General features: G+C 50.2%; 1 protein-coding gene across 1 annotated transcript in view; it reads left to right on the top strand.

Annotated features, from left to right (window-relative positions):
* Positions 1 to 13,928, top strand: part of LOC132835217 (actin-like protein 6B) — a 79,615-nt gene that overhangs the window by 17,268 nt on the left and 48,419 nt on the right. Inside the window, exons 3-4 of the mRNA XM_060854580.1 lie at positions 6,302 to 6,378; positions 8,752 to 8,917. Coding sequence (XP_060710563.1) covers positions 6,302 to 6,378; positions 8,752 to 8,917 — 243 coding nt within the window. The remainder of the gene's footprint in view (positions 1 to 6,301; positions 6,379 to 8,751; positions 8,918 to 13,928) is intronic.

Raw genomic sequence — 13,928 nt, 5'->3', positions numbered from 1 at the left:
GTGTGTGGGGGTGGGGTTGTGTGTGTGGGGGGCGTGTGTGTGTGTGAGGTGGAGTTGTGTGTGTGTGTGCGGGTGTGTGTGTATGTACAGGATGTGTGTGTGGGGGGGCTGTGAGGATGTGTGTGTGGGGGGGCTGTGAGGGTGTGTGTGTGTGGGGGTGTGTGTGGATGGGTGTGTGTGGGGGTGTGTGGATGGGTGTGTGTGGGGTGTTTGTGTGTGGGGGTATGGGTGTGTGTGTGGGGGGGATGTGTGGGTGTGTGTGTGTGTGGGGTGTGTATGAGTGTGTGTGTGTCTATGTGAATGTGAGTGTGTGCGGGTTTGTGAGTGTGTGTGACTGTGTGGGATGTGTGTGAATGTGTGGGGTGTGTCTGTGTGGTGTGTGTGTGGGGTGTGTGTGTGAGGTGTGCATTAGTGTGTGTGGGGTGTGAATGAGTGTCAGTGTCTCTATGAGTGTGTGGTGTCTGTGTGGGGGGGTTGTGAGTGTGTGTGTCTGTGTGGGGGGGTTGTAAGTGTGTGTGTCTGTGTGGGGTGTGTGTGGGGTGGGTTTTGTGTGTGAGTGTGTGGGTGTCTGTGTGGGGAGTGTGTGAGTGTGTGGGGTGTGTGTGAGCGTGTCTGTGCGGGATGTGTATCTGTGTGAGTGTGTGTGTGTGTCTGTGTGGGGTGTTTGCGTGTGTGTGGGGTATGTGTGTGTGTGGGGGGGGTGTCTGTGTGGGGTTTGTATGAGTGTGTGTGCGTGTCTGTGGGGGGGGCTTGTGAGTGTGAGTGTGTGTGTCTGTGTGGGGGTATGTGTGAATGTGTGTGTGTGTCTGTGTGGGGTTTGTGTGTGGGGAGTTTGTGTGTGTGTGTGGGGGGTGTGGATGGGTGTGTGTGTGTGTGCATGTGTGGGGGATGTGTGTGTGTGGGGGGTTTGGGTGTGTGTGTGTGGGGGGAGTGGGGGTTTGTGTGGGACTGTGTGTGTGTGGTGGGTGTGTGTGTGTGTGGGGGGTGGGTTTGGGTGCGTGTGTGGGGGTGTGTGTGTGGGGGGGGGTTGTGTGAGTGTGTGTGTATGTGGGAGTGTGTGTGTGTGTATGTGTATGTGGGAGTGTGTGTGTGTGTGGGAGTGTGTGTGTGTGTGGGAGTGTGTGTGTGTGTGGGGGTGTGTGTGTAGTGGGTGTGTGTGTGTGGGGGTGTGTGTGTAGTGGGAGTGTGTGGGGGGGCGTGTGTGGGGGGGTGAGTGTGGATGTATGTGGTGGTGGGGGTGGGGGTGTGTGTGGGGGTGGGGTTGTGTGTGTGGGGGGCGTGTGTGTGTGTGAGGTGGAGTTGTGTGTGTGTGTGCGGGTGTGTGTGTATGTACAGGATGTGTGTGTGGGGGGGCTGTGAGGATGTGTGTGTGGGGGGGCTGTGAGGGTGTGTGTGTGGGGAGTTTGTGTGTGTGTGTGGGGGTGTGTGTGGATGGGTGTGTGTGGGGTGTTTGTGTGTGGGGGTATGGGTGTGTGTGTGGGGGGGATGTGTGGGTGTGTGTGTGTGTGGGGTGTGTATGAGTGTGTGTGTGTCTATGTGAATGTGAGTGTGTGCGGGTTTGTGAGTGTGTGTGACTGTGTGGGATGTGTGTGAATGTGTGGGGTGTGTCTGTGTGGTGTGTGTGTGGGGTGTGTGTGTGAGGTGTGCATTAGTGTGTGTGGGGTGTGAATGAGTGTCAGTGTCTCTATGAGTGTGTGGTGTCTGTGTGGGGGGGTTGTGAGTGTGTGTGTCTGTGTGGGGGGGTTGTAAGTGTGTGTGTCTGTGTGGGGTGTGTGTGGGGTGGGTTTGTGTGTGAGTGTGTGGGTGTCTGTGTGGGGAGTGTGTGAGTGTGTGGGGTGTGTGTGAGCGTGTCTGTGCGGGATGTGTATCTGTGTGAGTGTGTGTGTGTGTCTGTGTGGGGTGTTTGCGTGTGTGTGGGGTATGTGTGTGTGTGGGGGGGGTGTCTGTGTGGGGTTTGTATGAGTGTGTGTGCGTGTCTGTGGGGGGGGGCTTGTGAGTGTGAGTGTGTGTGTCTGTGTGGGGGTATGTGTGAATGTGTGTGTGTGTCTGTGTGGGGTGTGTGGAGTGTGTCTGTGTGGAGTGTGTGTGTGTGTGAGGTGTGAGAGTGTGTGTGTCTGTGTGTGGGAGGTGTGAGTTTGTGTCTGTGTGTGAGTGTGTGTGTGGGAGTGTGTGTGGGGGGGATGGGTGTGGGTATGTGTGGGTGTGTGTATGTGGGGGGGCGTGTGTGGGGTGTGTGTGTGTGTGGGTGTGGATGTGTGTGTGTAGGGGGTTGGTGTGTGTGTGTGGATGTGTGTGTGGGTGTGTGTGGGGGTGGGGTTCTGTGTGTGTGAGGAGTGTGTGTGTGTGGGAGGTGTGTGAGTGTGTCTGTGTGTGGGAGGTGTGAGTTTAGGTCTGTGTGTGGGGTCTGTGCGGGGTGTGTGTGTCTGTGCAGGGTTTGTGTGTGTTAGTGTGTGTGTGTCTGTGTGGGGAGTGTGTGGGGTGTGTGTCAGTGTATCTGTGTGGGGTGTGTGTGTGTATGTATGTGTGTGTGTGGGAGGTCTGTGAGTGTGTGTGTGGGAGGTGTGTGTCTGTGTGTGGGAGGTGTGAGTTTGTGTCTGTGTGTGGGGTGTGTGTGAGTGTGTGTGTCTGTGTGGGTGGTGTGTGTGAGTGTGTGTGTGGGAGGTGTGAGTGTGTGTGTGTGTGTGTCTGTGTGTGGGAGGTGTGAGTGTGGGGGGGGTCTGTGTGTGTGTGTGTGTTTGTGTGGGGTGTGTGTGTCTGTGGGGGGGGTTGCGAGTGTGAGTGTGTGTGTCTGTGTGGGGGAGGTGTGAGTGTGTGTGTCTGTGTGGGGGAGGTGTGAGTGTGTGTGTGTCTGTGTGTGGGGGCGTCTGTGTGTGTGTGTGTGTGTGAATGTGTGTGTGTGTGTCTGTGTGGGGTGTGTGTGTGTGTGTGAGTGTGTGAGTGTGTGTGTGTCTGTGTGGGGACTGTGTGTGTGTGTGTCTGTGTGGGGATTGTGTGTGTGTGTGAGTGTGTGTGTGTGTGTGTGTGGGGTGTGTGAGTGTCTGTGCGGGGTGTGTGTGTGGGGTGAGTGTGTGTGTGTGGGGGGGTGTGCGTGTGTGTGTGGGGTGTGTCTGTGTGGGGTGTTTGGGAGGTGTGATTTTGTGTGTGTGTGTGGGGTTTGAGTGTGTGTGGGAGGGTGTGAGTGTGTGTGGAGGTCTGTGTGTGGTGGGGTGTCTATGTGAGTGTGTGTGTGTCTGTGTGACTGTGTGTTAGTGAGTATGTGTGACTGTGTGTGTGTGAGAATGAGTGTGAGATACCGGATGATCTGTCCGGTTTCTAATTCTTGAGTGAACTATACTATAAACGGAAGAGCCTTGGGAAAAGTTGATGAGCAGAGAGATCTGGGAGTGCAGGCCCATTGTACCCTGAAGGTTGCTGCACAGGTGGATAGAGTGGTCAAGAAGGCATATGGTATGCTTGTCTTCATCGGATGGGGTATTGAGTATAAGAGCTGGCAGGTCATGTTAAAATTGTACAAGACGTTGATTTGGCCGCATTTAGAATACTGTGTACAGTTCTGGTCACCACATTACCAAGAGGATGTGGATGCTTTGGAGAGGGTGCAGAGAGGGTTTATGAGGATGTTGCCTGGTATGGAAGGTGCTAGCGATGAAGAGAGGTTGAGTAGGTTAGGTTTGTTTTCATTAGAAAATAGGAGATTGAGGGGGGAACCTGATTGAGGTTTACAAAACCATGAAGGGTATAGACAGGGGGGATAGAGATCAGCTTTTACCCAGGGTGAGGGATTCAATAACGAGAGGTCACGCTTTCAAAGTGAGAGGTGAAAAGTTTAAGGGGTATACATGCGGCAAATACTTCACACAGAGGGTGGTGGGTGTCTGGAACGCGTTGTCAGCAGAGGTGGTAGAGACAGGTACAGTAGATTCATTTAAGATGCGTGTGGACAGATGCATGAATAGGTGGGGAGCAGAGGGATACAGATGCTTAGAAGTTGGGTGACATGTTGAGACAGTGGATTTGGATCGGCTCAGGCTTGGAGGGGCCGAAGGGCCTGTTCCTGGGCTGTAAATTTTCTTTGTTCTTTGTTCATTTTAACTTGCCTCTCGCAGCTTCCTCAGCCTTTACAGAGGGTCGTTACAAACAGCCTGTGAGTCTGGAGTCACGTGTAGGCCACACTGGGTCAGGATGGCAAATTTCCTTCCTGTGGTGGATGCTTTCAGAATCACCACTCTTAATTCCACTTGTATTCATGAGTTGACATTGAAGAGCTGCTGGTCATTGCAGCATTAACCACTACTAGGGGAAAGTGAGGGCTACAGATGCTGGAGATCAGAGTCGATAGTGTGTGGTGCTGGAAAAGCACAGCAGGTCAGACAGCGTCCGAGGGGCAGGAGAATCGACCGGCTTGCTGAAGGGGTAATTCCCGAAACGTTGACTGCTCCTCGGATGCTGTCTGACCTGCTGTGCTTTTCCAGCACCGCTCTCTCTGCATTAGCCTCTCCCGCTGGATGACCAGCCCATGACCGTGCCCCTTGCTCCCACCAGCCCCAGCTCCTTGGCTGGACATCCCCTTCTCGTCCTGGAACCATCTGAGTAGATTCCTTCACATCCTGTGATGGGTGGAGGGTGTATTGCTCCCTGTAGGACAGGCGCTGGGAGATTAACCAGTGGCCATGTCAGGAAACGGCGCCATTTCCCGCTGGCTGATGCAACAACAACACTGCATTTGCAGTGCGCCTAAAGAACGATCTCAAATTTGACACACTAAGGGGATGCAATGGGCTGATGATGCAAAACTCTGTGGAAAAAGCTAGTTTCGAGGAGCATCTGAAAGGGGGGGGGTGGGGGCAAAGGAATTCCAGAGGTTAAAGGTTAAGCCAGCTGGAGGCATGATTGCTGATGATGGAATGATGGAAATGAGAGGGATTGCAGGACTGCAGGTATTTCAGAGGTCTGTGTGGCTGGAGGTGTTTACGGAGATAGGGCGGGCAGTGAGGTATCTGAAAACAAGGATGAGGATTTTGAAACTGAGGCCTACGCAGGCTGGGAGCCCACCCGGGGGGGAAGTGCGAGTGAGGTTTGGCGTGAGGTAGTGAGACGAGAGGGTAGAGTTTGCTGGGAATGGGGGAATTTTACCTGCTGAAGGCAGGCAGTATGGAGGTGCACAGAGCGCTGAGGGACCTGGACAGGGTGGAAAGGAAAAGTCGCATTTCCTCACAAGACAGGTCAGTAAGTTGGCGGCGAAGACAGGAAGTAACCGGTGGCCGGGCTGAAGGGTTGCGAGAGTCTGGAACTCAAAAGACTGCCAACTCACAGCCTCTCAAGGTTTGTGCGAAGATTTGTAGCTCGGGTGCTCGTTGTTGTGGTTCTGTTCGCCGAGCTGGAAGTTTTTGTTGCAAACGTTTCGTCCCCTGGCTAGGCGACATCATCAGTGCTCTGGAGCCTCCTGCGAAGCGCTTCTTTGATGTTTCTTCCGGTATTTATAGTGGTCTGTCCTTGCCGCTTCCGGGTGTCAGTTTCAGCTGTCCGCTGTAGTGGTTGGTATATTGGGTCCAGGTCGATGTGTTTGTTGATGGAGTTTGTGGACACTATATAGGACAAACAGGAAGACAGCTAACAATCCGCATACATGAACACCAACTAGCCACGAAACGACACGACCAGCTATCCCGAGTAGCCACACACTCAGACAACAAGCAACATGAATTCGACTGGGAAAACACTACTATCTTAGGGCAAGCCAGACAGAGAACAGCCAGGGAATTCCTAGAGGCATGGCATTCATCCACAAACTCCATCAACAAACACATCGACCTGGACCCAATATACCAACCACTACAGCGGACAGCTGAAACTGACACCCGGAAGCGGCAAGGACAGACCACTATAAATACCGGAAGAAACATCAAAGAAGCGCTTCGCAGGAGGCTCCAGAGCACTGATGATGTCTCCTAGCCAGGGGACGAAACGTTTGCAACAAAAACTTCCAGCTCGGCGAACAGAATCACAGCCTCTCTTGAAGGCTCAGGTTTAGAGATATTATAAAAAATAAATGAGCCCTCCAGAGAACTGGGTGTGAGCTTGAAAATGAGGGATTTCTGGTTAATCGCAGGAACACAAGCTCCAGATTAATGAAATGTCTGTTGATACCAGGTGCTGGAATCCCCACCCTTAACCACTGCCTCATATCCTGTTGGTGTCTCTAGAGTTATAGTGTCCTGTTACTGAATGTGCCATTAACCAGCGCTGTGTGTCCTGTCAATATCTCCGAGTGCTGCTGCTAATTGTCTCTTCTCTCTGTCAGATGAGGTGGGAGCTCTTGTCTTCGACATCGGCTCATTCACTGTGAGAGCTGGCTACGCTGGAGAAGACTGCCCCAAGGTATACGATTGTTCCCCGTTTCTTCTGGCTTGCTGTTGTATCTTACCTGCACCCGTTCCCACTAACTTCCTCTCTCTCTCTCTCTCTCTCTCTTTCTCTCTCTCTCTGCTACCATTTGGCAGTTACCTGTTCCACAGTGCCCAAACACTTGCTGCTTCTGAAATGCCCACACACTTATCGAACTAAAAGAGTGCGGAGAGGAAGGTGGAATTGTCAAGTCATACAGACGTACAGCACAGAAACAGACCCTTCGGTCCATCCCGTCCATGCTGACCAGATATCCCAACCCAATCTAGTCCCACCTGCCAGCACCCGGCCCATATCCCTCCAAACCCTTCCTATACATATACCCATCCAAATGACTTTTAAATGTTGCAATTGTACCAGCCTCCACCACTTCCTCTGGCAGCTCATTCCATACCCGTACCACCCTCTGTGTGAAAAAGTTGCCCCTTAGGTCTCTTTTATATCTTTCCCTTCTCAAATTAAACCTATGCCCTCTTTTTTGGACTCCCTTATCCTGGGGAAAAGACCTTCGCTGGTTACCCTATCGAAGCCCCTAATTATTTTATAAACCTCTATAAGGTCACCCCTCAGCCTCCAACGCTCCAGGGAAAACAGCCCTAACCTGTCCTTGTAGCTCATATCCTCCAACCCTGGCAACATCCTTGTAAATCTTTTCTGAACCTTTTCAATTTCACAACATCTTTCCGATAGGAAGGAGACCAGAATTGCACGCAATATTCCAAAAGTCGGCTAACCAACGTCCTGTACAGCCGCAACATGACCTCCCAACTCCTGTACTCAATACTCTGACCAATAAAGAAAGCGTACCAAGCGCCTTCTTCACTATCCTATCTACCTGCGACTCCACTTTCAAGGAGCTATGAACCTGCACTCCAAGGTCTCTTTGTTCAGCAACACTCCCTAGGACCTTACCATATAAGTCCTGCTAAGATTTGCTTTCCCAAAATGCAGCACCCTCACATTTATCTAAATTGAACTCCATCTGCCACTTCTCACCCCTAACGGTCCTTCTGATCAAGGTCCTGTTGTAATCTGAGATAACTCCTTCACTTTCGGCTGGTAGGAATGCGCGTCAGAACTTTACCCGTGACCAACGTTCAAATAAGCTGGGCTTGGATTCTTTGGAACAGGGGTTGGGGGCAGATTTAGTTGTCAGGTATACAGCCATGAGGGACTTAACAGGAAAGATAAATAGCAGTTAGATCAGTAACCAGGCAGCAGAGATTTGTAATTGAAAGAGTCCGAGGGGGAGGTGACGATGAAATAGTTTTGCCCTGACAGTTTACAGCAGATGTGAGGAAATCCCAGACAGTGGCAGTAATCTGGAACTCAGTGCCTCTGAAGGTAAAAAACCCTCTGATCGGTTAAGAATACTCAGACGGGCTGTTGTAATGGCAAGGCAGTAGGCCCAGTGCTGGGAAATGGGATAGCATTAGTTAGGTGGCTACTTCAGATAGGCATTGACTCGATGGGCCAAAGGGCGTTTTTTTTCTCTCTCTCTGCTGTAGATCTCCAGAACTCAACACGGATTTGATGGGGACAGTGTAGAGGGAGCTTTACTCTGTGTCTAACCCTGTACAGTCTCTGTCCTGGGAGGGTTTGATGGGGACAGTGTAGAGGGAGCTTTACTCTGTATCTAACCCTGTACAGTTCCCTGTCCTGGGAGTGTTTGATGGGGACAATGTAGAGGGAGCTTTACTCTGTATCTAACCCCGTCCTGTCCTGGGAGTGGTTGATTGGGGACAGTGTAGAGAGAGCTTTACTCTGTATCTAACCCCGTCCTGGGAGTGTTTGATGGGGACAATGTAGAGGAAGCTTTACTCTGTATCTAAACCCATCTTGTCCCTGTCCTGGGAGTGTTTGATGGGGGACAGTATAGAGGGAGCTTTACTCTGTATCTAACCCCGTGCTGTCCCTGTCCTGGGGAGTGTTTGATGGGGGACAGTATAGAGGGAGCTTTACTCTGTATCTAACCCCGTGCTGTCCCTGTCCTGGGAGTGTTTGATGGAGAATGGTGTAGAGGGAGCTTTACTCTGTATCTAACCCCATCCTGTCCCTGTCCTGGGAGTGTTTGATGGGGGACAGTGTAGAGGGAGCTTTACTCATTGTGTGTCATTGGAATTTCCTCCTTAAGTCTTGAGTCCACCCATAGTTCCAACCCTTCCCTTCCCTTCCTGACCGGGTGTGGGTCACCCTCTGTCACACCCTCTCACTTCAAAGTTGTCCACATGTACCTTGTCCTTTCTGTCTGTGATTTCACTCCCGGAAGGAGGGGGGAGAAACTGAAACAAGCCTTTTGTTTTTTTCCCTCGCCCCTGACGTCCCTGCTGATTTCTGCTTTCCCAGGCGGACTTCCCGACCACCGTGGGACTCATTAACCACGACGAGGCGGCCATGGAGATCGATGAAGAGAAGGACGCAAAGTCGGGGAAGACGTACTACATTGACACTAACTCCCTGCACGTGCCCAGGGAGGGTGTGGAGGTTATCTCTCCTCTGAAGAATGCAATGAGTGAGTGACTGTTTCGGAGGTGAGGTGGGGCGAATGCCATAGGCCCGAGTGTGACCCCCCCCCCCATATCCTGTGCCACTCTCCCACCTGAGACCCATCCACTTCCTGGGGCAGGGCCACGGGGTTCAGCATGGGTACGGTGGCTTGATCCTTGTTCGTGGCTAGGCCCAGCCATTGAGCTTCGGCCAGCTATTCCTCTATGGAGGCCACCACAGTTTGAATCTAACCGCACCCACCTAGGCCCTGTGGAAGTGGATTGACCATTCAGAGCTGGTGCCATGGCCCTGACCAGACCCCGTCAAAATATATTTCGAAGATGGCCTAGAATCCTGAGTGTTCCTTACTTTAAAGGCAAGTGCCAGCTGTTTTGTACTGCATTCAATTCGATTGGTTAAACTCTCCAGCACTAACCAAAACATATTTTATTCATGCACGCTAGTTAAAAGCAGGAAGGCATTGGAATATTTAACTCCGTTGGAAAACCGAACAGGATAATAGATTATTTAACTACTAAACAGTAACTTTTCCAATAGTAACATCCCATAAACAAACCCTTGGCAAAAAGCAAAAATCAGTAAAATGGATTGTTTCACAGGCAAGTTTCGAGTCCAGGAGGAAAACATCAAGAGAAAACTCAGAGAGAGAGTAGCAGGGAGAGATGCAGCTTCTAAACCCAGCTTCCAGACCCTAGCAACTGCAACTGAAAAACTAAAAATCCCCCACCCAGTCAGGCTGCTTCTATTGTTCCAACTTTTTTTTTAAAAACCAAGGCCTCGCAAACTGTTTCCTTTGTTGGCTCTGAGTAGACCTTGGGGCATCCTTCTCTTAACCTTTCTTCATAAAGAAAACCAGGACAAAATCTACCTCTACAAGCTATAGTATGGTTCCAGTGGTAAGCTGCCATTTTAAGCCACTGCAGTCTTTGGGGTATAGGGACACTCGCACAGTGTCGTTAGGGAGGGAGTCCCAGGATTTTGACCCAGCGACGCTGAAGGAACGGTGATATGTTTCCAAGTCAGGATGGCATGTGGCTTGCAGGGTGCAGTATCCTGCGTCAGTTAACAGTGTGATAATGAGCAAATAATCTGTTTTCTTTGTACGTTGCTTGTTATAGAGTCACAGAAGTAGACCCTTCGGCCCAACCAGTCCGTGCCGACTATAATCCCAAACTAAATCAGTCCCACCTGCCTGCTCCTGGCCCACACCCCTCCAAACCTTTCCTATTCATGTATCCCTCCAAATGGCTTTTAAATGCTGTAACTGTACCAGCCTCCACCACTTCCTCTGGCAGCTCATTCCATACCCATACCACCCTCTGTGTGAAAAAGTTGTCTGTCATGCCCTTTGTAAATCCTTCTTCTCTCACCTAAAAATCGTGTCCCCTTGTCCTGAAATCCCACACCATTGGGCAAGGTCCCTTACTCATCACCTTAACTGTGCCCCTCATGTTTCTATAAGGTCACTCCTCAACCTCCTACGCTCCAGGGATAAAAGTCTCAGCCTCTCCTTATGACTCCTCCATTCCCGGCAACAACCTCGTTACAGAGGAGGTTGAGAGGTGACTTAATTGAGACATATACAATAATCAGAGGGTTGGATAGGGTGGACAGTGAGAGCCTTTTTTCTCAGATGGTGATGGCTAGCACGAGGGGGCATAGCTTTAAATTGAGGGGTGATAGATATAGGACAGATGTCAGAGGTAGTTTCTTTACTCAGAGAATGCCCTGCCTGCAACAGTAGTAGATTTGCCAATTTTAAGGGTATTTAAATGGGCATTGGATCGACATATGGATAGTTTAGGTTAGTTGGGCTTCAGATTGGTTCCACAGGTTTGGACAATATCAAGGGCTCTGTAATGCACTGTTACGTACTATGTTCTAACAAGATCTTTTCTGAACCCTCTCCAGCTCAATAATAATATAACAGGGTGATCAGAACCGCACCCTATCCCTCAGAAGTGACGTCACCAAAAAAAGCCCCCTGATTTTCTCAGGAGTAATGCCACGGCGTCTGAGAGGGCAGACGGGGCCTGAGTTCAATGTCTCACTGGAAACACCGCACCCCAGTACTGCACTGGAACATTTGCCTGGAGTCGGTCTTGAACCGGGGGACCTTGCGATGCAGAGGTTCGAGTGCTACCAACTGAACCACTCCTGTCTTCCTCTGGGGAGAAGTGAAAAAACCAGGTTAAAGAGGAGATAGGAACACGACTAGGCCAATCTGCCCCTTGAGCCTGTTCCCCACCATTTAATGAGATCACGGCTACAGTGTGAGTTTATTACATATATCTGCCTTTAGCCTGTATCTCTTCACACCTTTGTTTCGTCACAAGAAGTTGGTTTGCAAGTCCTCCATTGCTCAGGGGACGGAGTTTAAAAGCAGGGAGGTTATGTTGTAGCTGTACAGGCCGCACCTGGAGTACCGTGTGCAGTTCTGGTCTCCTTACTTGAGAAAAGACGTACTGGCTCTGGAGGGGGTGCAGAGGGGGTTCACTCGGTTGATTCCGGAGTTGAGGGGGTTGGCTTATGAGGAGAGATTGAGTAGATTGGAACTATCATCGTTGGAATCGAGAAGAATGAGGGGCGATCATATAGAAATATATAAAATGCTGAACGGAATCGATCAGATAGGAGCAGGGAGGCTGTTCCCACCCGCGGGTGAAACTCGAACGAGGGGGCATGGCCTCCAAATAAAGGGGGCGCGGATTTCGGACTGAGTTGAGGAGGAACGTCTTCACCCAAAGGGTTGTGAATCTGTGGAATTCTCTACCCAGGGAAGCAGTTGAGGCAATCTCATTGAAGGCAAAGAGAGAGAGAGAGAGAGAGATTTGAACAGTCAAGGAATTAAGGGTGACTGAGAGCAGGTGGGTCAGTGCAGCCAAGGCCAGGAAAAGGTCAGCCATGATCTTACTGAATGAACGAGGGGTCATTCCAACGATGATAGTTCCAATCTACTCGATCTCTCCTCATAAGCCAACCCCCTCAACTCCGGAATCAACCGAGTGAACCTCCTCTGCACCTCCTCCAGAGCCAGTACGTCCTTTCCCAAGTAAGGACACAGTACTCCAGGTGCGGCCTGCACAGCTACAGCATAACCTCCCTGCTTTTAAACTCCATCCCCTGAGCAATGGAGGACAATATTCCATTTGCCTTCTTCATAACTTCCAAACCAACTTCTTCTACACCTGCTCCTGGTTCTTATTATCTGTCTCAAATTTAAAACTAACAACTGATCTCACATCCCCTGCTGTCTGTGAATTGCAAACGTAGAATCCCTACAGTGTGGAAGCAGGCCATTCGGGCAATCAAGTCCACACTAACCCTTTAAAGAGCATCCCAACCAGACCCAACCCCATCTATCCTATAAACCTGCATTCCCATGGATAACCCAGTCTAACCTGCACATCCCTGGACACTATGGGTAATTTAGCACGGCCAATCCACCCAAACCTGCACGTTTTTGGACTGTGGGAGGAAACCGGAGCACCCGGAGGAAACCCACGCAGACACGGGGAGAATGTGCAAACTCCACACGGACAGTCGCCCAAGGCTGGAATCGAACCTGGCCCAGTGAGGCAGCAGTGCTAACCACTGACCCACCGTGCCGCCTCACCTCAAGAAATGCTTTCAAACATCTTTCCTGAATTGGCCTATGCCTCCAGTTCCGGAATCTTGATTTCCTCCAGCTCCTTTTGTTAATGTTTGGAAAACTTCAGTCAGATCGCCCCTTAACCTTCCAAATTCTCGAACCAACAGCTCTAATTTGCATAATCACTGTTCATAATTTAACCGCGAGAATCCAGGGATCATTCTGAGAAAATCTATGTTGAACAGCCTCCGAGACCAATATATCCTTCCCAATGTGGAGATTTTACAGGTGCCCACAATGTAGTCTCCTGCTGCTATAAGGGCTGGTATGCCTTCTGAAATCAGAAAGGTAAAATTGTTATTCTGTGAATTGGTCAGAGTATTGAGTACAGGAGATGGGAGATCATGGTGCAGCTGTACAGGACATTGGTTAGGCCACTTTTGGAATGTTGCGTGCAATTCTGGTCTCCCTCCTATAGGAAGGAAATTGTGAAACTTGAAAGGGTTCAGAAATAAATTTACAAGGAAATTGCCGGGTTTGAAGGGTTAGAGCTACAGGGAGAGGCTGAACACGCTGGGGCTGTTTTCCCTGGAGCGTCAGAGGCTGAGGGGTGACCTTATAGAGGTTTACAAAATCATGAGGGGGCATGGATAGGATAAATAGACAAGGTCTTTTCCCTGGGGTGGGGGAGTTCAGAACTAGAGGGCATAGGTATAGGGTGAGAGGGGAAAGTTATAAAAGAGACTTAAGGGGCAACTTTTTCACACAGAGGGTGGTATGTGTATGGAATGAGCTGCCAGAGGAAGTGGTGGAGGTTGGTACAATTGCAACATTTAAGAGGCATTTGGATGGGTATATGAATAGGAAGGGTTTGGAGGGATATGGGCCAAGTGCTGGCAAAATGGGACAAGATTAGGTTAAGATATCTGGTCGGCATGGACGGGTTGGGCCGAAGGGTCTGTTTCCGTACTGTACGTCTATCTGACTGTAGTCTTTTTGCCTGTTTGCTTACTACAAGCTCCTCTTTACCCTCTTGTTCTGTCTTTCACCCATCTCTATCTTTACCCTCCATCCCTGAGCTTCATTCAAAACTTCCTTTTGTGTACTTTTTCACTTCCCCTCTCTGTTTCATCATGGAGACGCCGGAGTTGGACTGGGGTGGACAAACCTAAAAATCACACAACACCAGGTTAGAGTCCAACAGGTTTACTTGGAAGCACTAAGCTTTCGGAGCTCCTTCATCAGGTGGGTGTGGAGAATAAGGTTGTAAGACATAGAATTTATAGCAAAAGTTTACAATGTGATGTAGCTGAAATTATACATTGAAAAAGACTTGAATTGTTTGTTAAGTCTCTCATTTTTTAGTATTAACATGTTAGTTTCAGTTCTTTTATATGTAAATCTCAAAACTCTTTTTAAAAGT

Source organism: Hemiscyllium ocellatum, chromosome 44 (genome assembly GCF_020745735.1).
Source record: "Hemiscyllium ocellatum isolate sHemOce1 chromosome 44, sHemOce1.pat.X.cur, whole genome shotgun sequence".
In the NCBI taxonomy this organism is placed as follows: Eukaryota; Metazoa; Chordata; class Chondrichthyes; order Orectolobiformes; family Hemiscylliidae; genus Hemiscyllium; species Hemiscyllium ocellatum.
Note: the sequence above shows the minus strand (reverse complement) of the source record. Positions and strands in the feature narration are given on the sequence as shown.